This window comes from Hoplias malabaricus, chromosome 7, assembly GCF_029633855.1.
Source record: "Hoplias malabaricus isolate fHopMal1 chromosome 7, fHopMal1.hap1, whole genome shotgun sequence".
Taxonomy (NCBI): domain Eukaryota; kingdom Metazoa; phylum Chordata; class Actinopteri; order Characiformes; family Erythrinidae; genus Hoplias; species Hoplias malabaricus.
Genome location: NC_089806.1, coordinates 22,287,296 through 22,315,292, shown reverse-complemented (window position 1 = coordinate 22,315,292; position 27,997 = coordinate 22,287,296). Strand labels below are relative to the sequence as shown.

At 37.4% G+C, this 27,997-nt stretch overlaps 1 protein-coding gene across 3 annotated transcripts in view; it reads right to left on the bottom strand.

Annotated features, from left to right (window-relative positions):
• The window catches only part of dnm3a (dynamin 3a), a 54,099-nt gene that overhangs the window by 19,681 nt on the left and 6,421 nt on the right, over window positions 1–27,997 (bottom strand). For 2 of the 3 annotated variants that reach the window (XM_066676405.1, XM_066676408.1), the window contains 15 exons: window positions 24,345–24,418; window positions 23,580–23,729; window positions 23,177–23,380; window positions 22,082–22,180; window positions 19,278–19,438; window positions 18,760–18,902; window positions 18,121–18,256; window positions 17,937–18,004; window positions 17,678–17,816; window positions 17,211–17,297; window positions 17,036–17,106; window positions 16,874–16,925; window positions 15,408–15,437; window positions 10,027–10,140; window positions 2,949–3,058 (listed from right to left, as the gene is read on the bottom strand). In XM_066676405.1, the coding sequence (XP_066532502.1) occupies window positions 2,949–3,058; window positions 10,027–10,140; window positions 15,408–15,437; window positions 16,874–16,925; window positions 17,036–17,106; window positions 17,211–17,297; window positions 17,678–17,816; window positions 17,937–18,004; window positions 18,121–18,256; window positions 18,760–18,902; window positions 19,278–19,438; window positions 22,082–22,180; window positions 23,177–23,380; window positions 23,580–23,729; window positions 24,345–24,418 (1,638 nt within the window). The remainder of the gene's footprint in view (window positions 1–2,948; window positions 3,059–10,026; window positions 10,141–15,407; window positions 15,438–16,873; window positions 16,926–17,035; window positions 17,107–17,210; window positions 17,298–17,677; window positions 17,817–17,936; window positions 18,005–18,120; window positions 18,257–18,759; window positions 18,903–19,277; window positions 19,439–22,081; window positions 22,181–23,176; window positions 23,381–23,579; window positions 23,730–24,344; window positions 24,419–27,997) is intronic. The other variant, XM_066676406.1, reaches the window with a different exon arrangement.

The window sequence follows — 27,997 nt, the reverse complement described above, 5'->3', positions numbered from 1 at the left end:
GTTGCTCACTTGGGAAAAAGCACTATTTTAGACTTTAGACTACTTTTTGTACACTTAGTACACTTAGGGGTTAATATAAGCCTCACATCTGGGTATCATCCTCAAGCTAATTATCAGCGTAAGAGACACAACCAGGAACTGGGTAATTTAATGAGGGTGATTTGTCTTTCTAACTTCATAGACAAATGTGACTATTTAATTTGTACTGAAATAGCCCAAATTCTCTTATTAACATCACAACAGGTATCACTCCATTCCAATGTCCCTTGGGTTATCAGCCACCTCTAGCACCTTGGACAGCAGCTGTTTGTAGCTTCCCTCCTATGAGGTGGTGTAAGAAAATGCAGGAAGAGACATATCATCACATTGAGGACATTCTGTGTTGTAATAATTCCTTTGCTTGGTGTCAAATTGGTTCTACCCCTCGTATTAAACTGATGATAGAGTTTGGCTATCAACAAGGAACACTAGTTTTGAGGTGGAATGCACAAAGTTGCAAGCAATATATATTTATCTTTTTCATAGTTCCCAAAAATAAATGATGTTACATACAAGCTTAACTTACACCCTTATTATCATATGTTGCATTCCTTTAATGTGTCCCACATTAAACCTGTTATTCCAGTTACTGTGGATGATGCCTCCTTGGATAACGTACCACCAACCCAGACGGTTAATGTCATAGGTGGACCAGCTCATTTCTTTGTTTGCTTACCTATGTTCTGACATTGCTTTCATTTCTCTTGTTTTCCCCATATTTCTTCCCTTTGCTTGTTCTGTACTATATGTTTTGGACTGCCTGGTTTATTAAAAGGTCTCAAATGACTTTTCAATAGGCTCAATGCCTCTGCTTACAAAAATAAACTTCATACATGCATCTTTATGTTTTCACACAAGCAAAAAGAAAAAAAATAATAATAATCACGAGAACCATTTTGCATAACATACTAATAACACCACACTCACAGTAAAGTATGGAGGTGGGAGCATCATTAAGTTGATTTGCATCTCTGCAAATAGTACTGTATATACTGAATAAGTCAGATGTCTATATGTTATAAATACTGGACATTTATTTATTCATGTTCTGTAAAGGCCTTGTCTTGGTCAGGGTTGCAGTATGTTATGAGCCTACCTAGAGCCTACCTAGTGGCAGCGACTCTACCTGTAGCACAACTATGTTGTCATACATATGGGATATGTGCTAATGTCCTGCCAACATATAAACACAAACATTATTGTGTGTGTGTGTGTCATCTGTCCACAAGTTCTTCACTAGGCTTTCCAGTTTGTGTCTGCTGATGGAAATGAATGCTCAGGAAACTCCTAAGAAGAAAGCAGCAAGGAGAACAGAGTGCTAAATTTCACCAAAGCAGCACAGTGGAGTGTGTGTGTATGTGTGTGTGTGTGTGTGTGTGTGTACATGTGTGTGTGTGAAAGTAGGTATTTGTGTGATTTTAGGCGTTTTTTTATGAATCTGTATTCCTTTTACAACCATCTGGCAATAAATCAAAGAAAAACTGTGAGTGAAAGTCATGACCTCCTATTAGAGGCTAGCCAGATACACACATACACACACACACACACACACACTCTGGTCGGTATGTGAGTGCTGAGCTGTTGAGTCAGTGTGTGGTTTGACTGTAACTAGCTGTGTCTCCAGCTCCCGGTCTATGGCCTCACACGTACTGACAACCACCCAAAAGTAAACTCACTCTACATGTGTCCATAGCTTTTGTCTTCCTGCATGTGTGTGTGTGTGTGTGTGTGTTTGTTTGAGAGAGATTTCCATTTCATTTTCAGGAAACTCTTTTTGTATTTACATTGTACTGAATTTGTATGAAGGGGTGGAAAATCCTAGTATATCAGAAACAATTAATCAAAACTACTGTAATAAAAAAACACTTTTTATGATATTCAGAAGATTTCCATTCTCACCATTTGCTAGCTCTCCTCTCTGTTTGTGTGCTGGAAACTGGTCTAATGTGTTTACGAAGCCCCAGTGTGAATTATTAAAAAAACAATCTGTCTGGTATGCTAGGCTTCCTCTCTCTTTCTCTCTGCTCATGTGAGAGAAAAGGCATCTGTCATTTTTTCAAACAACGGAAATAACTCCAAACATTCAAAAGCACAAACTGAGATGAGGATATTGCTCTATTCCTGCTCTACAGGTGGGTAATATGTCTCCAAATTCATGAGATTGTTAACTGCATTACTGACAGTGCTACAAAACTAACAACTCGAGTTACAGATGAGTTTCTGTGGTAATTCAAACATCCATCCATCCATTATCTGTAACCGCTTATCCAATTTAGGGTCGCGGGGGGTCCAGAGCCTACCTGGAATCATCGGGCGCAAGGCGGGAATACACTCTGGAGGGGACACACACCTTCACAGGGCAACACAGACACACACATTCACTCACACCTACGGACACTTTTCGAGTCGCCAATCCACCTGCAACGTGTGTTTTTGGACTGTGGGAGGAAACCGGAGCACCCGGAGGAAACCACGCGGACACGGGGAGAACACACCAACTCCTCACAGACAGTCACCCGGAGCGGGAATCGAACCCACAACCTCCAGGCCCCTGGAGCTGTGTGACTGCGACACTACCTGCTGCGCCACCGTGCCGCCCGTAATTCAAACAGTGAATAAAAATGTACAGACAAGTTAAACTTCAGTCACATGGGAAACAGTTGTTTTTCTTCTCAAACTTACTATTCCACCTTAAAAGACGCAACCCAGAGAGAATTGCGCTTCCTCATAATCGTAGACATTCCCTTTAAGCTGTGTGCACAATTATACTCATGTATCAGTAATTGGCACTTGTTAAGGTAGCTGAATTCATAAATTAGGATGTCTGCATAAGCTTGCAAATGTTGTGTATGACCGCACACCCTGACACATTGTCAGAAAACAAAATGCATGTATAAGATAACACTAACCTCTGCTCTGTGTTAAAGATGGAAAAGACATGCTTGCTAGACATGAAGGTCTTCTCCACATCGCGCAACTTTAGGTTATCCAGAGGCAGCATGTACTTTTTCTCCTTCTCCTAAAGGGTCAGACAAAGTGCAAAGGTCAAGAGTCAAGCTTTTGAAACCAGCCAACCTCAAGTTAGTCTCAAATCCCATCTTTAACATTTTTACGAACTGAGCAATCAAATGACCCTTAAGCATCACTGCAATGCCACAGTGACAGTGAAAAAATATTCCATACAAAACAACAATTTAATTTGACATGTTAGCACTTTGGCAAACATTAGTCAGCATTTTATAGTTAGCAAAAAAACCCCGCTAGGAATGAATGGTAATTTGGTTCTGGGAAGTAAGCATAAGTGGCAAGCATTCAAACTTGAATAGTTCATGTTTTCTTATTGCCCTTGTTTTCACTCCACAAAACGTATTTTACAGCTCTTCTACACATTGCCTACAAACTAGAGGTTTTTTAAGCAAATCCTTCCATAAAAAAATAATAAAAGCATGCTGTACATTATTTATTATTAATAATAATTCACTCACTGAAATAAATTTATTTATCTTGCATTTAATATCATTTATATTTGCAATAAGGAGAAAAGACATTATTACAGTAGCAGTTAAAAACTTACAGTGGCTACAGTTGTTTTGTGCATTTTTTTTTCAGTTTAAACTTGTTTGTAAATTCTTTTACATTTAAACAACAAAACAACTAGTCAACAAAAGTTAAAATTATGTGCAAATTTATTTCAGATATATAACTCTATAACTAATTAATTATTAAGTTTAAATTGCAAGACAAAACAACATCTATGACAAAGACAAATAAGTACTAAATTATGAATTATGGCCAAAGCTGAATTAGGTGTAATATATTGGGTGGAATATGCTACACATAGTGTCCGCATATAATTCCACATGTATAGTTACTTGATTTCTATATACAAGATTTCAAAGACCAAGCATGCCACCCTCAAAGAATGAAGGAATATTAGTGAAGACTGAGGCCATCTTTGTGAAACTATCCAGAATAAGTGTGGTCTGTGAAAAATTATAGACACACTGCAAAAATAAATATATAAATTAATAAATAAATATAAATAAAACAACAACCTGTATAAAGACTGAATTCACACAGGCAGCTGGAATTATTGTTGATTATTTCTGTCTTTGAAGAGAAAAAAATAATAACAAGGATAAAATGAAACCAAATGCAATAATTTAAAACCAGAGCGCTGCAATTTTATGTTTAACACCAATCAGCTCTAACGACAGTCAAAAGTTGTGCTACACAGCGTCTGAAGACTTTCAGGGCTGTTCGGATCTGTATCCATGTAATCATAGTTAGCATAGCTGGAGGGGAATGGCTACAAGAACAAATGCATAAGGATGCTGCAAGACTTTTTCAGAGCAGTGAAAGGTTTGAGAGGGGGCGAGAAAGAGAATGAAAGAGGGATTGAAAGATAGAAGGAGAAAGCCCACATGTGGAAGTCATTATTCAGACTGAGCCTCTAAAACACAACATTTCTCAAAATGAAGGAGGGGGAGTTTCCCCCTCTATACCCCCCCCCCCCCCCACACCCACCCATTCTTCTGTCCAGGAGAGGCTGGGGTCTCAGGAAACGTTTTGGATTACACCATGAATAACGGCACAACAGAGAACTTGGAAAGAGACTGAAGCAGAGAATGTGGGAACTGAAGATGGAAAAAACATAAACCACCAAGCCAGTATTGGAGCCTTCTATGACAGAACAAAACAACATATACCTTCGAGAAGCAAAAAATCAAAGCTTATCAATGAGATCATAATTTAGACAACCACAGGTCCCCTATCTCTCTCACTCTTCTCCTCTCACCCCCACCCCAACCCCCACCATTCTCACTCACTCTCTACCCCTCCTTCTTCGTTCCCTTCTAAACTTTCTCTTTTTTCCCTTCCAGAGGGGCCCACTTCCTGCCTGAGTTTTTAGAGGTTGAAAAAAAAGGTCAGAAATGACGGGCTGGCGTTAAGACTACAACATCTGGTACCGCTTTAGGGGGAGAGAGGGAGGGAACGAGAGGGAGAGAGAGAGAGAGAGAGAGAGAGAGAGAGAGAAACATAGTGTAAGTAGTCCAGAGCAAGAGTAGGAGTACAGAAGAGGATGGAGGGAAAGACACTGGAAGACAGAAGAGTAGAAGTGGAGGACAGCAGAACATAGGAATGAAGAATCAAGAGTATTCCGGAAAAAAGTGATAACGCAACAACGGACCACTCAAAAAATCGATTTCCCCAGGGTCCCATCAACCCTTATATGGCCAGCAGGTCCCTCCCTCTTTCTCTCTCTCCCTCTGTTTTTCTTACTCTCTCACCCGGTCTCCCTCACTCACTCGTTCTTCTTTCACTCTTTTTTCGCTATGCCTTCCCTAAACGTGCTGCCAGACTGACTGCCGGCTATGGGAGTGAAATGTGCCACGTCAAGACTGGATACGGGACCTGTGCAACTTGGACAAAATACACGGCTTCATGGTTTCAACCCCGGGATGGAGAGACAGAGTGAGAAGGAGAGAGAGAGAGAGAAAGACAAAAAAGGGACAAACTGACAGCTGAGGCCCGGTGCGTCTCCACCAAGAAGACACAGAGAGAGAGAGAGAGAGAGAGAGAGAGAGAGAGAGAGAGAGAGAGGAGAGAGAGAGACAGAGAGAGAGAGAGTGAGTGAGAGAGAGAGAGGGAGAGAGCGAGAGAGAGAGGTGGGGGAGAAAAATAGAAATGGTGACTATTTCTATCTTGTTTATTTTCTATCTTCCACCTCCTCCTGTGAATGTCTGGGCCAGCAGGAATGGGACTAGCAATAGAGTAGGTAGAGAGGAAAAAATAGTAAAGGAGGGAGAAACACAGAGAGAGAGAGAGAGAGAGAGAGAGAGGGTTGGGGATGGATCTCCTGCTCCGTCATCCCAGTGTTCAGACTACCTGTTCAGGATCATTCTGGTGTACAGTAGTCTGCACATTGGTTAGACTGTGCATGGACAAGCTACACTTAAATCCTCCATAAGACATACGCTAACAGACATATGACCTCTGTAGGTGGAAGGAAAGATGTAGGTTTTTCTATTTCCGTAGTATTTTCTTTCACTTTTGCTCTCTTTATAGCTTTCTTTTAATGCTGGTAATTACTGTGTTTTGCACTGTATGTAGTCATGGTGACCTCCTACACTCTTGAAATTAAAGGTGGCAAAAAGTTGATGACATAGAAGAACCACATTTGGTTCCCTAATAATTGTTCAATGGAATGTTTTTAAAATAAATATTATTCACTCATTTGAAAGATTATTTAGGAAGTCACAGGTGGCTCTTCTACTGTATTATTCCAAGGAAATCTAGTTAGCATTTTAAACAAAAAAAAAATTAGACCAAATACCTTAGATCTTACTTAAAATTTGGTGTCAAAAAGATAATGTCATAGAAGAACCCATTTATTTCCCTGGACAAACCTTACAAAGTTCTTCTATGTATTGTAAAAACGTTTCATTGATTCACAAAAAAAAAAAATAATGTGGCTATAAGCAGTGGTTGGTTTAAAAGCGGCAGAAAAGTACATTTTAGTTCAGATGAACAAAATCTACATTTTATATCAATTTAGCCCAACAGTGTGACATTTTCCAAAGAAACTGGCACCTTTATTTTTAGGAGTATATCTGAGAACTAGCAGACACTGTGTTTTTATATGTATATGTGTTAACAACTAACTGCTCTCAGAGTTATTTTAAATTAACAAGCGTTTTTTAATACTTTTTGCATGAATATGCTTAGAATTTCTAATAATACAAATGTCTATTAGTCACTGTGCAATATTAAGTGTGATGGCATTTTCAATACATGCTGTATAAACTGAATGTGTTTTCTGAGCTGTGAATATACATGTGTTCCTCTTGCAGATAATTTAAAAAAAATGACAGGTCTGTCCCTTCAGCTTTAAATTAACTCCCAGCTGCAGGCCACAGCCCACACTTTAATTCAGCCTATATATTAATAATCTCTGACTTCTGAACATATGCACACATACATTATCAGTATGGCGGTATGGGAGAGAGGTGTAGAGAGAGTGATTATGCAGAGGGCGAGTGGGAGTGGAGGAGGGTAAGCTGAGCAAAAGTCATCTGTTTTCCCTCATGCAGCATGACTGTGAGAGAGCAAGAGAGAAGAAAGAAGAGAGAGAGAGAGAGAGAGAGAGAGAGAGAGAGAGAGAGAGAGAGAAAGGGGAGGTGCAGGAATGTGTGTCTGTTTAGTGTTGGGCTGATTTACCCAAAGCAGCAGCACCAGAGAAGAACCCCAGCCATACTGAGACATCATCAGCAGACAATGCATGTGTGTGTGTATGTATGTGCATGTATGTGAGAGAGAGTGTGTGTGTGTGTGTGTGTGTGTGTGAGAGACAGAGAGAGAGAGAGAGAGAGAGAGAGTGTGTGTGTGTGTGTGTGTGTGTGTGTGAGAGAGAGAGAGAGAGAGAGAGAGAGAGAGAGAGAGAGAGAGAGAGAGAGAGAGAGAGAGATATCTCATTGGCTGGTGTAGTTGTACTCTAAGCTAATGATAGAGTCTTGTGAGTATTGGAGTAGGACAAATCTATTTGTGAGATCCAGCTATACGATAGGCTGCAAGGGGTGACAGGGTGTAGGAATGAGACGACAGCCATGAGGAATCTTTCTCTCTTTCTGCTTCTTTCTCTGCAGGCTCTCGGAGGCTGGTGTTTGGACAAAGCCTTACAATTTTCCAGCTAGGAATGTGTATGGTCCCAGAGAGACTGCCAACCAAAGAGAGCACAAGACGAAAAAAAAGAGCAGAGTAAGAATGAGAGTATGAGACAGAGAGAGAGAGAGAGAGAGAGAGAGAGAGAGAGAGAGAGAGAGAGAGAGAGAGAGAGAGAGAGAGAGAGAGAGAGAGAGCGTGTAAGCGTGTAGAGTGTGAAATAAAGATGAATGTAAGAAAACAGCAGATACAAATAAAAGTTTGATTAAGCCCAAAGAAAAGGAGCAAAATGGGTGGGAAGCTGTGATTCAGATCATACAAATACAAGAAGAAAGCTTAAGAGTTTACAGTATCATAATGGGAGTTTCAAAAAGATTTTTCAACTATAGATTGTTTGCATAGAATTCAAAACTCAGCACTAACAAATGTATGAAATTATACTAATTAATTACTTTGAATGTGCCTTTTACAGCCACTGCTTCTGTCTCCTTGTATGTGACAGTGTGACTGTCTATGTCTCGATAATCTAATCTAAAGCAGAAAAAAACTCTTGAGTCATATATATATATATATATATATATATATACTTAAACACAGAAATATTTGTACAAATATTTCAGGGGGTGTGTGTAGTTATAATAGGCTTGCTCCATATGCACATGTAAGCTTTTATATTGCTGTGTATTTGTGTTACTATGTGTTTATTCATCTAGCCATTTGTATTTGGCCCAGGATTTGTGAGTGGTAGAAAGAGAGAGAGAGAGAGAGAGAGAGAGAGAGAGAGAGAGAGAGAGAGAGGGAGAGAGAATGAGAGAGAGAGAGGGAGAGAGAATGAGAGAGAGAGAGGGAGTGAGAATGAGAGAGAGAGAGAGAAAGGGAGAGAGAGAGGGAGAGAGAATGAGAGAGATGAGAGAGAGAGAGAAAGAGAGAGAGAGAGAGAGAGTGTGTGTGTGTGTGTGTGTTAGTTTGGCTTGGGGGAGATCCAGCTGTGTCAGGGTGATCTGATCCAAATGCTTCAATTCCCAGCAGAGAGATAGAGGGAGAAGGGAGGGAGGCAGAGAGAGTGAGTGAGAGAGAGAGAGTGAGAGAGAGAGAGAGAGAGAGAGAGCAAGAAAAAGAGAGAGGGTAGAGGGGGTCATAGGGGGCAAAAGACATAAAGAATAAATGAGGAGAGAAAGAGAGGGAAGTCAGAAGGGAAAATAGAGCAACTGGGTGGGTTTTACATTTTACCACAAGTTCTGCACTAGTCATATGCACTAAGGACATTTTAAAGATACTCCTTGTGTCCACATAAATTAACATAGCATAAGATTACATTGCTTTCGATGGCTTTTGATTACATTTTTTTACCTTATTTATCAACAGTTGCTCCTTACACAATAGATGGAAAACAAAACCCTAATCCTAACCTCTTTTTTTTACATGGATCTTTCATATTGTCAGTTAACAATGTTTTCCCTTCTGTTGTAAAAATATAATTTTAGAAATACCCTTTTTTTTACAGCTAAAAATGAAAATGTCATTTTGGCATGTGTTACCTGTCCCCAAATGTGTGCAGGGTCTCCATTGCTACTGTATTGCTGTCATATTTAGGTTGTTATGCGCCTCCTATCCAATACATTTTATATAAGCAGTACAACAGCACACTTGAAAATGTGTTTTGGCCAGATCACAAAAGTGGACGCATGGGAATATATGAGTTTAGTTCTATTGTCAGGTGTTTCCTTCTGAATCTCCTTCTTTTCCCAGTGTGGCAGGCTGTGCCACCATTGGCTGAGAGCGTTGTCTGTCTGCCTGTCTACACTTGCTGTGCAGAACTTCCTGCACCTGTACAGCAGGCACAGACAGGCAGACAGATGGCAGCCCACCTGGCAAGGCCCACAGCACCAAGGACACATCAGCCAGTCACTGGAACATCACTGTATTATTGCTTATGAGGATGAAGCTTTTGTTGAAATAATACAATACTATATACAATATAAAGTTATCAAACACATCGTAAAAAAACTGTTAAACATCTTAACTCCATAAATTCCATACACTACTTCAGTTTTTAATTACACTAGTAATAACTTTAAAGTCTAAGTCATCTTTGCCATTCCTTTTTTTTACTACATGTTCAGGAGATACTGAGATTTTTTTTTTACTTTGAATACAAAACCTAAACCTATAATATTTTCATCATAAACAGCTGTTATTTTAATCATGAGAAAACAAACATTGTTAAATATGAGCCAGTTGGATATAAGGGGTTAAAACTCATGATAAAAATAAAGAAAGGGCTAATATAGTGACTATGTGATTGCAAAGTGCACCAATTGTTACCTCATCATCTTTAAACCAAGAGAGGCTCTCTGCAGTCAGCAGGAACCAGTATTCTTTGGCCCCTCCCTTCATAAGACTGATGTTGTTGATGGTCAGCCAGCCTTTTCTGATTACCTGCAGAGAAAGAGAGAGGTCAGTGTGAAAAGACTAGAGGCTACAATTTATGGGATAAAAGTAGAAAGACAGCAGAAGCACAAAAACTTTCATGAAAACTAAAGTTTTTTGAAGAAAGAATTGAAGAACCTGCACAGTGAATGTTTCAACAAACAATGTCAGTGATTGGGTAATTCCTCTGAATGACTCAACTCTGAATTTTATTGAAAGAAACAGAGTAAGTAGGATGTGAAGCCCTGGCACAGTCAGTGGTATACATACAGGCCAACAGAGGAAAAGGATGAGATTAGGGGAAGGAAATAAAGGAAGGACGGACTAAAATAAGAGTGATATGGGCAGAGGATGAGAGAGAGTGGAGGGATATGGGGGTGGAGGTGATTACAGGAGGGGAAACAGGAGCCCAGCTGGCAAAAAGTGCAAGGCAGAAAGAGAAAGCTTGTGCAAGAGGCAGAAGAGCCATACAATGTCCAATTATACACCTCATTGTATCCATTATCTCGAACATCAAGCAGTTAATTCATTAGTATGCAACAATTTAATTCAATAAAAATAAAAATGTGAAATAATAAACAAAGAACACAATTCATGCATTTTATGGGGTGGGGGTAGGGAATGAATAACGCCGTCCTCCTAAACCCCAACTGCTCCTTGGGTGCTGGGGATAGCCACTTGCCTCACTGTTATGTATTTATAACCCTTTATTTATATTTATAACCCACCAGTCTGTGTATGTTCACTGCCATGGATGGGTTAAATGTGGAAGACACAGTTTTTGTAGGTTGTACAATGACAAGTAAGGGCATATTTATTGAATATCCTGAAAAAGTAACTCAGTGCAAACTGGCTTAAATATCTTTAGGATATGATCATGGAAAGTAAAAGAAAAATGTGTAGAGGAATGTTAATGTATGACCATTGAATAATAAAGCAATGACTTTGCTTCTCGCATTTCAGTTAAAGATACACAGTACTTGAAAAGTTGAACATACATTTCCTCTGCAGAAAACACAGAAGCCTAATCAACTAAATACAATATTAACATTTTCAGTAGTGCTTTACCTTTTTATAACTGTCATTCTATTTTGGAAACATACACAGTTTACACTGTGTATTTCTTTTGAAAAAAACTGTCACTTTAATTTTCATTTGAATTCCCCATCCATGCAACTGAATTATCTAATGTTCTCTACTGATGCGATCTCCTGAATACGATTTCCCTGTCCCCAGTGGCCATTTTGAAAGGATTTTATCTTTCAAAATGTTCTTTGACTTCTTTTCCAAAAAGAACATACATACATATATAAATAAATAAATAAAAATACAGATTATTTTTCTTAGTAACAAATATTTTCCATTGGCTGATTGGAGGTTTATTTGGCGTATAAAATCACTCAGTAATGGCTGTGCATGTATCTGCCCAAGCTTGCAGCACTGCATCATTTCAGTCCCTTTGAGTCTTAAATGAACCTGCCTGCCAGTACACTCACTCACACACACGCAGGCATGCACAAATATGCCAGATGGATTGAGACCCGAAGCTAGAGTCTATGGATCTGAACGTTCCACCGGAGTTGAAAATATTCAGACCTGTTTTAAACATTAGCACACACTTACCTAACACAGACACCCCCCACCACCACACACAAGGGTTGTAGCCTGATACACAGCTGCAAACTACAGATTCAGTCACAGACAAAGGAATTAAGAAAAACTTAAAGGAGAAGTGCACAGATGTTTCTACATTTTTATATAATTAAATGGGTTAAAAACAGTTGTTAAATAGCACAACATATAATTCATGTTTCCACTGCTGTAAAGAAGTCAGTAAGCTTTTATAGACTAACCAATTTAAGATCAAATAATCATAGATTTACATCTTAATAACTGAAGGGTAAAATTCTTTTAAAAATTAAGGAATTTCACTGTTTTTCACTGACAGAAAAGAAAAGTGGTTAAGAATTAAAGAATTCAAGAACTTTCCATTTGTGATTAAAAGTGAGCTTTGAACATAACTGACAAAAGGTTGGAATACTGCAAATAAACAAAAGTTCAAGCTGCCTCAGAAGTAAATGAAATTGAGAATAGTAATCTTGAGAACATGAATCAAATGTAATTTATTAAATCATTCATATTCTGATTTTGCTTCCTTATGATCAGGATCGTATTTGGTTATCCAGAATTAATTTTTGCTAGAACACATCAGCTTTCACTTGATTAAAAATCACTTACACACTCATGGTGGAAATACGGTCTCTATCCTCACTGGCAGTTATGAATTGTGAAATGTTTTAGCAGCTCAAGATAACAAATGGAAAAAGAAAGAAGTGATATTTGCCACAGTTTCCAGGTAGGCTCCGAACCCACCGTGACCCTGAACTGGATGAAGTGTTAACTGCACTTAACAATACCAAACAGTATATTTGCAAAATGATGTGTCAAAGACAAGGTATTGAAATGCAGATTAATACATTTATTAACTTATTAATTTTTGAATGATACCCAACCCTAAATGTAAATTGTTTCAGGTGCAGATATTTATTTTAAGAATAAAATACATGGTCTGGAAACATTTATCCAGTTGAGGGTCGCAGTGTGTCCCAAGCCTAGCCAGAATCACTGGACGCAGAATCACACCCTGGAGGGGGAACCAGTCCTTCACAGAACGACACACACTCACACCTATGGGCACCTTTGTGTAGCCAATCCTCCTACCAATGTGTGTTTTTGGATTGTAGGTAGAAACCGGAGCACCCGGAGGAAACCCACGCAGACACGGGGTGAACAAGCCCCTTACAGACAGTCACCCAGAGCTGGACTCAAACCCATAACCCCAGGTCCCTGAAGCTGTGTGACACTGACACTACCTGATGTGCCACTGTTATGCCCCAAGAATAAAATATTAACTAAAGAATTATATAATTACATCAGAAATATAAAAGATCATTATTATACACATTGTATTGTAATAACCCAAACAAAAGAGGTGTGTCAAATATAAAAATGAATTACAGTACAATGTGTATTTTATATATATATATAATTCTTTAGAATTATTTAGTTTTATATATACACACACAGCAAGTGAAATAAGTATTGAACACGTCACCAATTTTGTAAGTAGTAAATATTTTTAAAGGCTCTATTGACATGAAATTCTCACCAGATGTCAGTAACAACCCATCCAATCCAAGAAGATATACGTAGTAATGAAAAACGATATGGGGAAAAAGTACTGAACAAACTTGCTGAAATTTATTTAATACTTTGTTCAAAAGCCTTTGCTGGTGATGACAGCTTCAAGATGCCTCCTGTATGGAGAAACTAGTCACATGCATTGCTCAGGTGTGATTTTGGCCCATTCTTCCACACAAACATTCTTCAAATAGGCTCCTTCTATGAACTCTGAGCTTTAGTTCGTTCCATAGATTTTCAGCATTTTTCGGGTGATGCAATGGCTTTTGACCTCAAATCATGGTGTGTATTATGACATCCAAGTTCAATTTGGTCTCATCTGACCACACTATGTTCTCCCAGTATTTCACAGGCTTTTATAAACATTGTTGATAAAACTTTAAATGATCTTCAGCAACGGAGAGCATTGGGGAGCATGCATACAGGAAATGGCGATTGAGTGCATTTTTGATTTCTTTGACTACTGTGTGTACTACTTGTGTCCACAACTTGTGGGGAGCATTTGGTCGTGGCCGGTTTATGGTGAAATGATGTTCTTTCCACTTTCAGATTATGGCTCACTGAGTTTAGAAATTAATTTGTAGCCAATGCCATGAGTATGTTTAGCAACAAAATGGTTGATAATGCCTTGAGACAGCTCACTGATTTTTTTCTCATCATGAGATGTTTCTTATGTGGCACCTTGGTAATGAGACACATTTTTATTACCATCAGTTGATCCAGCTGATATTAATTTGCGCTAAATTGCAGGCTTTATAATTACCAATCGATTTCATCTTGTGTCATGGCTTTCCACGTTTTTTGCACCTCTTTCTTCATGTGTCCAATACTTTTTCCGTGTCATTTCTCATTATTACACATAATTTATGAATTTATGGTTTGATTCCTTTGCAAGTGTGCATTTGAATGGTTTCCTTACCAAAATCTGGTGAGAATTTCATGCCAAGAGCCCCTTTAGAAATATATTTACATACAGAATTGGTGATGTGTTCAATACTTATTTCATCCGCTGTGTGTATGTATGTGTGTATATAAAGCAAAACAAGGGACTTATTGTCAAAACCAGTCTCCATTTGTTCACTTGCATTGTGCTTCAGTCACTCCATACTTCCTTTGTATATATGCTCTGTGCATCCTTCATGTGTTTGACAGATTCAGACACAGTTTCTAGTAGACAGGTTGTACAGGGTCTGCTCCCCATTGGAGAACTGAAGTGAATGTGCCTTTCTCATTTATTTACACAATAAAAGTCGTCCATTCTCAGTAAAGCATGCAGAACCAACGGAATGAGGCTGAGGCATCAGTATGATTCCTGCTTTACAGTAGACATATACCCTTTTTTCACATGTTAATTTCCCTGTGGTTTTAATGAAACATCTTTAACATGCTTTGGTCACAATAGTGCAAGGACCAAGCACCACAGAACCATTCTCCCTCTGTCTAACAGCTTGTTTCAGCTCTTGGTACTTTAAGCGAGAATGAGTCACAGGTCAGTTCAACACAAAAGCCCAGATGTGAGAAGTGAGGAGGAGAGGTTCTGGTTTTTAACCATATTTGTCTTTTTTTTCTTGCTTCTTTGTTCTCGTTTTTGCTGAGGACTTCAAATTTCCTCACTCTTTGAGTCTGTTTTACTTAGTGTGTGCACTTACATCTGAAAATGTGGTTGGTGAAACTGTGATGAGGGTGCAGGACAATCAAATAGTACCTGCACTCTACATAACTGGTAGTAAAAATCTGAATGACTCACTTGATCCCTTGTTTACTGACTTAGGGAGTCTACAAAAAAACTGACCAAGCAGACTTTTTTCATAACATGTCCCCTCACCCAAATGTTATGTTTATCTTAATATATTAAACCTATATGAGCAAACCAGTGAAAAATTTACAAAGCAAGCAAATATGGCATGGAGTGAATAAGCAAAAGGGGGCATGTCTGGAAAGTAAATCCCAAGATTTGCTTATGGTGTCATTTGCTTCAGATAACACAAATCAAAATCAACACAAACACACATATACACAAAGAAAATATGTGGTGACAGTGACAGTAGTAAAGCTTACAGACACTGGGCTCGTACAATTTGACTGGAAGGTGAAGGAGCAGCACCCTAAAAATATTAGAAATATAATAAAGAAAAAATAAAAGCATTACGATAACACAATTGAGCATCTTTGACTGAGCTAAAATATTTTAAAACTTCTTTTTTTCTCAAGTATGGCGCAGAGCTTTGTCTGAGAATGTTAATCCGTGACTGTAATGACAGAGGCATCTCTATCTCACACATGCACCATGTGTGAAACTAATGATTACTAACCATGCCACCTGCAGGACGGGCTAAGTATTGAGAGTCTTTAAGGGTGGAAGAAATGGGAATAGAGTATAAGGACAGAATTGCAGTGAAAAGAGTGTGAACCATGCACTGGCATGAAATTTTAGAAGAAAGGTTGAGAATACTGCACTAGAATAAAAGTAGGAATATGTGTTCAAATTTATTTGGAGATACATGTAACTGAAAGGTATAATTAGATTATTCAAAAAATAAAAGAAGAACTGATATAAAAAAATCATAGTTCAAAGTGAAAAATTACCCAGAAGCACTAAAGGAAATTAGCAGCATTGGGAGTCATATTTCTGATATAAAGAAGTCTTCAGGACTTTGTGGGTTAAACCAGCAGGATTTTGTCAGATGACCTTTCAGTAATGGAAGCTGTTTAAATGTTAGATAATGCTATCAATAGAAGTGGTACAACAATAAATTGTGATGACGCTATATAGTGATAGTTGTCACATAATTTCATGATGTGCCAACATGTGTAATCATGTATACATTCACAAAAAAGAAATATTAGAATATTCTCCACATTTAAGGTTCTAGCTAATGCCAGCTAGAGAAGCTAGTCGACTTAAAACCTCAAGCTTCCAACCTCTAGTTTCTCAGCAAGCTCACACTGAGACACATGTGATTCTCTTTATTATTCATTAGCAGCAGAGTATAATTTAACACAATGGTTCATAACCCTACTACTACTACTACTACTAATAATAATAATAATAAAAACCATTAAGCAATTTTAATGTTGGACTACTGAAACCTGGATTAGCTGTGCACTGGAGTACCTGTGCACACTTCACATCGATTATCTTAATTTAAAACATTTTCTACATTTTCTAGGTTTTTCTAAAGAATATTATGTCTGTTTCAAGTGTTATTCATTCCAGTGGTAAAAATGAAAGGAAATGGTATACAAACAATTTGTGTACAGAAAGAAACAGGTGGTGAGATGAACAGATAAACAATGAACAGCCATTTAATGTAACACAATAAAAATGACCACACAGAGACATGCATGTGACTTGTTAACAGAAGCAAAACTTGTAAACTAAGATATTAGACTTAAGATGTTAATAAAATAAACTTAACAATAACAAAATTAAACACAGAAAGCAAAAAAAAAAAAACATTCAGCAACAAATTCTGAGTGTTCTCCTGCTTTCTTTCCAGCACCACACTTTAATTTTGTTGATATAACCTTGCCCACCCACCTGGTTCCCTGCTGATGCCTTTTTACTCGTCTGATTATTTCTCTGCTGTGCACTGGAGGCAAGATGGTGGGGGACACAAGCAAAAAAGATAAAGAGAACTGTTCCATCATATATTTTAAATTGATTTTGCATCTGTACCCATACCCAGCTTAAGTAACTCACTTAGCGAAACCAATGAAGTCTTCATGGTTTGTGTTGATATAGGAAAGCTGAATCTCCATTGAAAGCAAAACCTGTTTGGAGATACCACAGTATAAATTAAATGAAAAAAACAAAAATTGTACAAAATGTATTGTTTTAATATTAACATTCAAAATGTTGTACAATATATTATGACCTGGTCTTTGGCTTGACTCTCTCGTTCCCGAATGTATGTTGTCACAATTCTCTCTGATTCCTCTTGTAACTTAGGAAAGGTCCTTAACTAAACACAGAACAAAAAAATAAATAAATAAATAAAAAATGCATGTGCTGTATTATGAGCATGGAAAATTAATACAGTGTCTCCAAATGCAGTTGACTTTCAAAGACACCTTTGCTGTCCAGATTTTAAACCTTCAATTTTGCACTGATAACTACCCAGTACTGAAAGCATATAAACCACCAATTATAATCATGAACATTTGGGGTGTGTGATTTCTGAAATATGTACTGCACAAACAGATAGTTCTTATTACTGTTGTTGTTATTATCTGACAATGTATGAAATTCTTTTGCTGATAAAATCAATAATAATTGAATATAATATGTGTAAATTTGGGTTTTTTTCCCCACATACCTATTGTTTTTATACATTCACCTTACCTTATTTATGCACTGTTTCACTGTGGCTATGAGCTCCTGGACAACCATATCCACACATTTCAGACACGGTTCTTTCAGCTTAACTATCTGCTTCTTCACAATGGCTTCAAATGCTAGGTCAGGGGTGAAAAGGCCTGTCCTAGACGAGCAGAAACAACAGTTCACCACACAGTACACAAAAAAATAAGCTGAGAGCAGAGGCAAAATATTGTGGCTAAGGGGCTATCAGAGAAAGTGATGTCATATTTGGGACCCAGACCTGATCCCGTGAATGTTTTTGATGGCATAGCTGATCTCGCGTCGCAACTCCTTCTCATCGAACTCCATCTGACAAGTGAACAATGACTGTAGTCCATGAACAAAGCAGCAACAGTGCTCAGGTCATCAAAATAACCAGTAAAATAAATGAGAGAATATCCTAAGTAAATATATAATCAGTGAACCTTAACGAGTTCAAACGGGAAGCGCTCGTGAAAGATACGGTTGATTTTGGCTCCTCCTGAAAGCTCAACTGTGTCCACTTGGTCACCAGAGCCCTCAATTCTCTTCTCAAAGTCCAGCCCAAAGTGCTGGATCAGCCTGGACAAGAGAAATAAGGAAAAATACAGCTTGTCTGTGGTGGTCTGGTGTACACTGGTAGTGAAGCATCCTTTTTCTCATATTTTCATTTTTGAAGTCATAATTCACTCTTACCATTTTCCAACCTCTCTTTAACCCTATCAAGCCAAGTATCTTGCTAGAGATCCAATATTAGAATTTGGGCTCTTTTACTCATTTAAAATCCCCACCAGAAAAGTTATAATATATGTGTAGATCATAATCTAAGCTTCTTGTGAGCAACCATATTTTCTTTTACGGTATGTAATAAGCACATATATTTGTTTATTGCTGAATGCAGTGATGGTTATCAACTATGTGTGTAAGCATATTTAGTGCACAGATTGACTAGGCATTGCTTCTGGGTATTGTGATTCGCTACATTAATGTTATAGCTGCAAATGAAGCATTATAAGGATTTGCATAAGTGTGAAAGTGTTTTCTTTGTGTGTTTGTGTGCTGTATGTGTATATACTGTTACTCACTGCATCAGTGCTTTGGTCTTTCGTGTGGGATCCTCAGGATTCATGTGTCTGTATTCCTCGGCCTCTTTATCGAGAGAGAGGAGCTGAGCTTGTAGTCGGCTGCGGAACGCTGGTAATGTTTCCCGGATATGATTGGTCAGTTGCTAAGGATATATGAGAATGTTCAAAAGGTTCCCTAATGGGACACTGCTGTTTCTATAGTCTATAGTTAGTATCCATCAGCTGGACCCAAATTCAGATTTTTTGGACATTCAGACCATAGCGTATAACTAATTTTAAACCACATCTCAACGTCAAAGTTCACTTTCAGAAAAAAGGTAAGGTAAAAGTACATTATTGATCACTAAATGTACACACAGTGTAAATGTACCTTTAAAGTACAGTGGTACAAAGTCCAGTTTTATCCTCTAAATGATTATGTTCCCTAATAAAAGTTACTGAATATGTACCCTTGAGAGTACCACCATTGACCAGTTTTGCTGACAGTGTTATTTATACTCTGTGCATCTCTCTCTCACCTGATTGAGCGACCTCTGTAGGTAGGGTGTGCCCATGAATTCCGCCATATGCCTGTACGCGGGGTGAGAAAGAAAAAACATCCGCTCAGCAGCAAGAGCTGCACTGATGTCCTTCTTTCCTTCAATATCCTTCTGACTGCGATTTACCACCCCAATGTAACCTAAACCAATCACAAACACCCACACCAAAGTTATTAAAGTTTTTATTTTTATTATGCTTTTTATCTCAGTTTTAATTTTGATTAATTCTATGGCAGAACAAAATTGTTTTCCTTTTATTAAATGCAGAGTTTTAGATTTAGAGTTTGATTATGTTTAAATATCTTTGAAAAAATATTATCTTTCTGATATTTTTACTTTAAATTTTATCTCATAAAATGATAAAAACAAATACCTAAAAAAAACATTCAGGCATAATAAAAATTTTCCTCTTAATCCAGACATCGAAGGGAATATACCAGGAGGGTTACCAAAGTTTGTTTCCTCGGTTAAAAACTACAGTTGCAATCAAAATCATTGAACTCCCATTGCAAATTATCAGATGTTTACAATAAATCAAATCAATCATACAAGAATAATTTAAATATCTCTATACAACTAATCAAACAAGTGGAATCTCCAAACTCAACACGAAAGATCTGTCCCAAATCCTAGTAAGCTGCCTAAACAGACTTCATAGACAGCTGTTTAAATAAGCAGCATTCTATTCTTATAAGGCAGATTATTGAGAGTAATGGATTCTGCTCTTCCCATTTTTATTGCAATTCTAATTATTTTTGATCTGGAAGAAGAGGAAATAGAGGGGAGTTGTGCTTGCATTGCACCATGGGATTGTCTTAGTGGCTAAGGAACGATTTCACTCTGTATTAAAATTTAGCCAAATGAAGGTATCTCAGTAGGGTTAGGGCAGCATATTTAAAATTATCTAAGAATTGGGACAGCCAATGTGTTGGGAAGGTGCACGCTATGATGTAAAATGCTCTTTATGCAGACAGCTCACTAGGTTTTGGGACTTTTTGTCATTTTTTGGGAGGGGAGTCATCTGACTGGGTATTGTTGGACCTTCCAGCTGCAGTAGGTGAGGCATAAAGTAGGAGCATTTGCCAGTTTGCAAACGGCTTGGATTTCCTAACTTTTGATTGAATTCATCTGGCCCTCCACATGTTGCAAGTTTCCAGTGTTAAAAAGGAGGCAAAGCAGCCCCATAGCATCACTGAGCCACCGCAATTCTTCAATGTAGGCAGGGTGTATTCAGCTTATGCTTCATTTTTCCTCCTCCAGACATAACCCTGATCCATAGGCCAGAATATTTCAGTTGTGTTCCATTTTTCTACAGAAAAGAATCCCAAAATGTCTGCTTCAATTTTATATGGTTTTAAGCATATCAGAACCAATTATCTTGTGCTTTTTGGGGCAGTAGATGTGTCTGTCTTGAGACCTTCTGCGTTTAGTATGTGCCTTTTTGTACAGACTGAAACATCAGTGTCTGCTGCCACTAAATCTAGCTGCAAGTGTTTTGCAGTAACTAAAGGGTTTTTGACAACCTGCCTCTTTACTTCCACGTAGTGCACCAAGTGTTTCTTTAACTTTGAACTTGTTAATTATGTTTCTTTATAAACATTCTGTGTTTTTTTGTATCCTTATCTTTGTTTTGTGCAATGATCCCTTCTCTTAACTTTCTGGACCACTCTCTGTTGATTTTGCCATATTTCTAATATGCAATCTAACGTCACACTTAACAAACCCTTAGCTAGTCCATGTAATTGATGTATTATAGCTCAAGTACATGATTAGTTGCCTCAGGTGTGTCTGATACAACACCTTGTTTACTTGTATGATGAATTCTATTTAGATGATGAATACAGGAATACTTTTACTTTCGAGTTTAATTTGTTCTGTGACTGAGCTCATAACTCAATTTGCTCATATATCAAATTAAAATTCCATATTAAAATGAATTGAAATTCTATTAATCCTCTCCAGCCCCCACAAACCACACCAATTTTTATGTTTTTAAATAAGAAAAATGTACTGTATAAAAACAAATAATGTATAAAAAAATTAATAATACATAATAAAAGGGAATGTAAAAAAAAATAGTTCTATTAAATGGATTTACCTTGAAAATCAGACAAAGATGCTGGCAGAGGTGGTGCTCTATCGCTTAACTTAACTTACTCACTACACACTTAATGCACTCATAAGTCAAGGTTTCACAATATATATATATAGAGAGAGAGAGAGAGAGAGTATATATATATATATATAATCAACAACCTGCATCAACCAGTTTAAGAGTAGTAAGACAAATATGGGAGAAACAAATGTTAACTCAGCATAACAGAGATCATGTTTTAAACTAATCTGCATGAAAAATAGTAGAGTAAGATTTCTATGAGATATTTCTGATCTGTGCTCTGTCAGGGAACTACATGTGTAAATTTATGAAACTGTACAAGTGTGTGTCTAATGCATTAAAGTGTAAGCAGGAAGCATGAAGACTGCACCTGGCCTTGGTTTAGCTGCTGTTGAGAGCATGGCCTGTAACTAGCATTGCTGGCATCAGTTCAATTCATATAGGCCAGTTCTGGCTGTAACCCAAAACCCTGGGGCAGTGGGACTAAGAGATTAAGCCCAGGCTTGGGAAAAATATGTCAACAGCATTACATCATTCAGTCAAAGAAGTAAATGTTGTCTCACAATTTATTACATTAATGTTACCTTATCTGAGTAGATTTTGAAAGTCTTTATTGTTATAGCTGGACAGCTTAGGGCAGAGCAAACTTATATACAATAGACCTCACCTCTTCGTAAGGGCAGTAACCTGTTTTCCAGCACATTCCTGGCATCTGTGCCTTCGTCCATCAAGTCCAGCTTTGTGATGACACCAATGGTGCGCTGACCTAAGACACAGTAACAGATCATGAGTTCCTTTCCCACAAAGATTATTAATCACATAATTAATCACAAGACAATTAATTCAGAATCTACAACAAATTATTCAATAACTGAAATACACAACTCCAAACAAATTTGGAAAGTTATGTAAAATACTATAAAAAAACAGGAGTGACTGGTAATTTCTGTCTGACCTGTACGGAATTTAAACATTATAAAAACACAATTTTTTGCTGAAATCAAGGGTATTAATAAGGAGTGTGTACCTCTGTTGCATAAACAGCCTCTCCTAGTGAGGTTTCACTTTACATTCTTAATGCTTTTTGCCAAATAAATCAGCATATTTAGCAAGGACATTCTTAAAAAAAACAGCATATAGTACCATCAGCAAGAAATGTCAGAATTGATTATAAAATTAATGGTGCCTTCACATTAATGCTAATAGTGCCTATTTTAATGCTAATAAAATTCTTGGTGGTCTTTATCTTTCTTTGCTTGAAGAACATGACACCCTTATTTCCATAAACAATCTGTGAGATTGCTTGTTAGACCACAATATATTTTTCAACTGAGAACCAGTATATTCCAAATAATGTTTAACACATGGATGATGATTGTTACATATGCTTAGTCATTCCAGTTTCTATCAATGAACAGGTTTATTTATTTGTGGTTTCTGGCTTTGCCCTTTAGACGTTGTGTTGCAGGCATCGATTTCATTGTGTATATTTTACAAAAACAAAGATTAACAAGGTAAAACATAGTTGAATAATAGTACAAAGGCAATTTGTCAAAAAGTGGATTTACAAACCACTGCTTCCTGAATTTATTTGTATTTGTATGACACTGTTTCAACTTTTTTTTTTATTAGAGGCATGTATGTGAAACTATAAATGATTAAGTGTGGCCACATATTCAGATTGTTCCAGTAAAAGATTTTTTTTCCAAAATCCTGTTTTAAGTAGCCCATAAACCACAACACAGTGCCCCGTTTTCCTCACCCTGTGGATCAACGTCTTTGGCCAGTTTGAGGGCGTCAGAGTTGGCGAGGTCCATGTTGGCAGGTGTGACAGCCAGAATGAGGCAGTTCTCACGGCAGATAAACTGCATGATCATGTCTCTGATCTGATATTCAATGTCTGGAGGCTGATCCCCCACTGGAACTTTAGTGATGCCTGGCAGGTCTATTAGAGTAAGGTTTAGCACTAAAAAAGAAAAAAATAGAGATTGAAAGGATAAATTACCTATTCGTTTGTTTGATTTAAAGTGATTATGTGAAATCAAAAGCATATATTAAATGATAAACTTCTATATGAACAGGTCTCAATTTCTTTATCAGTTTTATTTTAGTGCATCACTACATAGAAATTTGTCAAATCAGGGCAGTCAAAGTGATAATCATACCATTTGGTGAGTAAACACGTAGGTTGATGGGAATGGAGGAGATGCCTTTGTTTGCTCCTGTAATTCTTTCAGTCTCTGCTTCAATTTCCTGACGCACCTCATCAAAATCCGTAAACTTTTTCCCTTTACAGTGAAGGAATTCAGCATACTCTTCAAAGGGAAAGGAAGAGAGTAAATGATGGAGAGAGTTAAGGAGGTAAAATGGAGTTCAGCAGGTTAAAGGAGCAGAATTAATATTAAATTTCATTGTTTTTCCATTAAAATACCATGAATGAAAGCAGAAAAAACACGGCCTGGAAGACACTGCCCTCCAGTGGTCAATGAATTTCATAAGAGTATATTAAAATGGGTACCAAATCCCAGGCCTAGTGATCACAATGCATCATCCCTGTCTGTTTCCTCATCTTGCACACCTACTTTATTTACAGTTAATTAATTAAAAAGCTCCTACAATGCAGAGCATTAAGTCCCTTGGACATGTAACCAACAGAAAACTAAGAAAATTATACACTGAGTCATTTATGTCTGTATTAAGCATTTATTTCCATGAAAAAAAAATCAACATGAGAATAAATTTATATAAGCATTAATGCAATAAACTGTGTTTAATAGCTTTACATACACAAGCATTAACATAGAAAAACTACATATAACCAAACTGAGTTACATCTGTATCTCTACTGTATCACAAGCAAAACATAAGTCAGTAATTTTTCACATATATATACACACAGATAGATACATAAAGGCATTTGTGTTCCCTACCTGAGGACTCGCAGATTAACTGTAACACAAGTGGTCGTCTTGTGACAATTCCTGAGCCTCTCGGTAAGAAATCCCTTTAAATAATTATAGAGATGAAAGATTACAAATTCACAACCAGTGTATGAATGGTACAATGATTAATCTGAGGATTTATTGGACTAATGTTGCAACTACAGTTTAAATTGTAGTTATTTTCTATAACTTATGGTCCAGACCGGTCTGTATGATTGGTGCCATCAAAAATATTATGATGTTGCTGGCATAAAAATAAAAATGAGTTAGAAAATTTTATGATGAAAACACAGCTACAACATAACAACAGTGAACAGTAAAAATATAATATAATATATCCTGTTTTGACCTGGTGGACATTTGGCCACGCACCTGAACCAGAAACTTCCAAGAATAAAATCATAATATATGAAAAATAAAGATAGAATATTTAGAGAATGAAGTCAGAGTATTTCAATAAATTAATTAAGAATATTTTGAGAATAAAACCAGAACAAAGAACTAAGATTTAGTTAGTATTTTGCATCTTGGGAGGGTTTTTTTTTTTTTGCAGAGCTGGAAGGCGGGTTTGCGATGTAAATGGATGCTGCAAAAATGCATTTCATTTGTGAATTATTCTACAAAAAAATCCAAATGCACTGTTCTCATCACATTTTATATTCAAGCAAGAACATTTAAATAATTATGGCTGATTACAGGTGCCAGTGTCTGTGTGTGTGTTATAGCTGTCAGATGGGTGCAGAGAGTATGTTTGTTTTATTTTATTGGGTGTGACATTTTGCATATTTTAAAGGGTGCCATGATTGAAAAAAAGATCTGGACCAAGGTCCACCATTTGGTCATACCTCGTATCTCTAATCTCAAAATATTCTGATTTTATTCTCAATACATCTGCAAACAGTTCACAAGCTGTGTGTTGTTGGGTTAAATTTCTATACATAAAACCTAAGACAACAAGGGCAAATGTGTGGGCCATAAAATATATTACAGCACTTGTGATTTAAAAAAATGTATATTTGCAAACTGTGACTATTATATAGAAACAATTTACCTTTCCACCCTATACACACACACACATACTTCCTGGCCTAGTGGGAGAAATAACGGGATGCTTAAGCAAGTCCTGTGTTGGGTAACACAGTGAAACCATAAACTCAGCTACTCTCACTCCTACACCTCTTGGCACTCTTTATTACACTCCTAGCTACATATATAGAAATATACGCACAGCACTACTGCACTGCACAGGGTAAAATCAGTAACCAGTAACCCTAGACCAGGGGTGGGGAACCCTTGTCCTCTGTGGGGCATGTTCATATTTACTGAACTAAAGATCTGGTAGCAGGCCACACACAGGCCACAATCAACCAAACAATGAATATATATATATATATATATATATATATAATTAGTGTGCTTATATATTATAAGCCAACTAATCTGAACATTTTCCTCCTTCACAAACATGCTTCCAGTGCCTTCACTCAACACACTCTGTCACACTATCCAGCTCCTGTTTAGAAAAACCTAGCCATGTGGATTATTCCTGAGGATCTTCCTTTCCATATATGTCTTTTTTTTAAGAATAAATGTAGTAAGAGCTTCTCCACACTTGAGGTCCACTTGCTTTCCTTTCATTCAGCCAAAAAGCAATCCATTATCCATTTGTCTTGAAAGACAAGGCAATGGTTAAAAACTTTCTGTGGCATATACATTTTTGCAAGCTAGACCTTAATACCAGAGACAAAGCTATAGTTGAAGTTGCTTTTAAGGTTCTTGCAGCCAGTTGAATTGATTGATTGAACAGTGCTCATCTTATTTACATAACATCCAGTGGCTATTGTAGGAAGTCAGAAAAAAGCCAATAAAAAGTAGAATATATCTGACAGACCATATACAGTTGAACTAATGGCAGTATATGGCCTGCAGGCTGGAGTTTCCCCACACCTGCCCTAGAAACACAGAAAGGTTTAGAAAGATTTATCTATGTAGATAAGTGTTACATCTAATACACAAAATAATTTGTTAAAAATCAGAGCTGGGCAAGGATTTGCATTGGTTAATGGCCATCATTGGTAAATCAAAGCCTACCACTAGCAAGCCTAAAATTTAGCACAAAGCACAATCCAAGGGCATAGTAAGACTATTCATACCATGCATGTCTTGCCCCATTAGTCTGGGCAGTAGGCCATAATATTCTGGTACTGCCGAAAGTGATGTAGTTGTCTAGGGACACCCTCTGTAGCTCCCCTGAAGTGCAATTTTAGTACTGTTCTACAAGTCAGTTAAGGAGTGTATTCCCTGAGAGAAGGGAGAACAAAAATTAACAGGCCCCTAGCATATTTGCCCCGAGTTCCAAGACTGAAAAAAAATTATAATAGAATAATAATAATAATGAATATTCTGTTCACTTATTGGTAAACATTCTCAAAGGTGCACTATACTGAAAATGTGCATACTGATCAATTTCAAAGTACAAGCAAGTGTTATTATATTCATGCCAATTTGTTTAAAAGTTTAAAAATCTTATAGTGCATACTTGAACCTGTAGATACAAAAATCAAAACAGTTTATTTATTAACCATGTAATTACTGAGTTAAATATATTCATTACAATGGGGGGTGCTAGTAATGCCAGAATTCTTAACACAAGATTAAGGCTAACACAAGAATGGTTTTATACCCTGGAAAAAGACAAGGTGCCTTTCATCACTTCAGAAGTTCTTAGACAGTAAGTTGAAGACAAGTGTGGGGGGGGGAGAGGATTCAGGACTGCGCTGCAGAGTTGATGCAGGAAACAGGGTGTGTGGTGCTAAATCAGGAACACCACCCAAAATAGAGGGATAACTCCCTTAGGAGCAGACCCAGTTAGAAACAGAGACAGAGTGAGAAAGGCCAGCATGCAGGTAAAAGGTTGTACAAATGAACAAAAAAAAATCACGACCGCTCATAAGACATGTATTAGATAGACATGTTGCATAATGTTCTTATTCATTCACTGGGAGAGGGAAGGAAAGGGAGAGCTAATAGGTCAGGGTCTATAGGATGTAGAACCATAATTTTCTGGTTCAATTTGGTTGTTTAGCTCAGTTTTGACTCTGGTTGGTTGGTCTGGTATATGCACATTCCTCCTCAACAATGTGTCTTATTCTTAGCCTAAATTCCACTGATTCACATCACTTACCCCTGATCTCAACTCTCTGGCCATGAACAAAGATCCCCTTGAAACCACTGTACCCCATTCTTTTCCTTCTTTCTTATTCTGTATGTACTGCCTGCACATACGATACAGCAATAACATTCTAACATCTACAAATGTTGCTGCAGCCTATATTAAGGACCTAAAAACTCAAATAATCAAGTATAGGCTGATATCAATTTTTATTTTATAATAGATTTATTTGTTTATTTAACAAGGGTCATGAGTGTCAATTATAAACTGTGTGATGTCAAATATTAATGACATGTGACCTGCTACATATATTAAATTAAAACATCCTGAGAATATCACAATCTCATGCCCCTTTCAGAAATGCATATATGTTCCGGAGCTGTATGTGTGAACGCGACCACCCGTAACATTCGTCCCGGACCTTACCCGGACTTTATCCTCCTCGAGCCCCAGTGAATGTTCCGGGTAA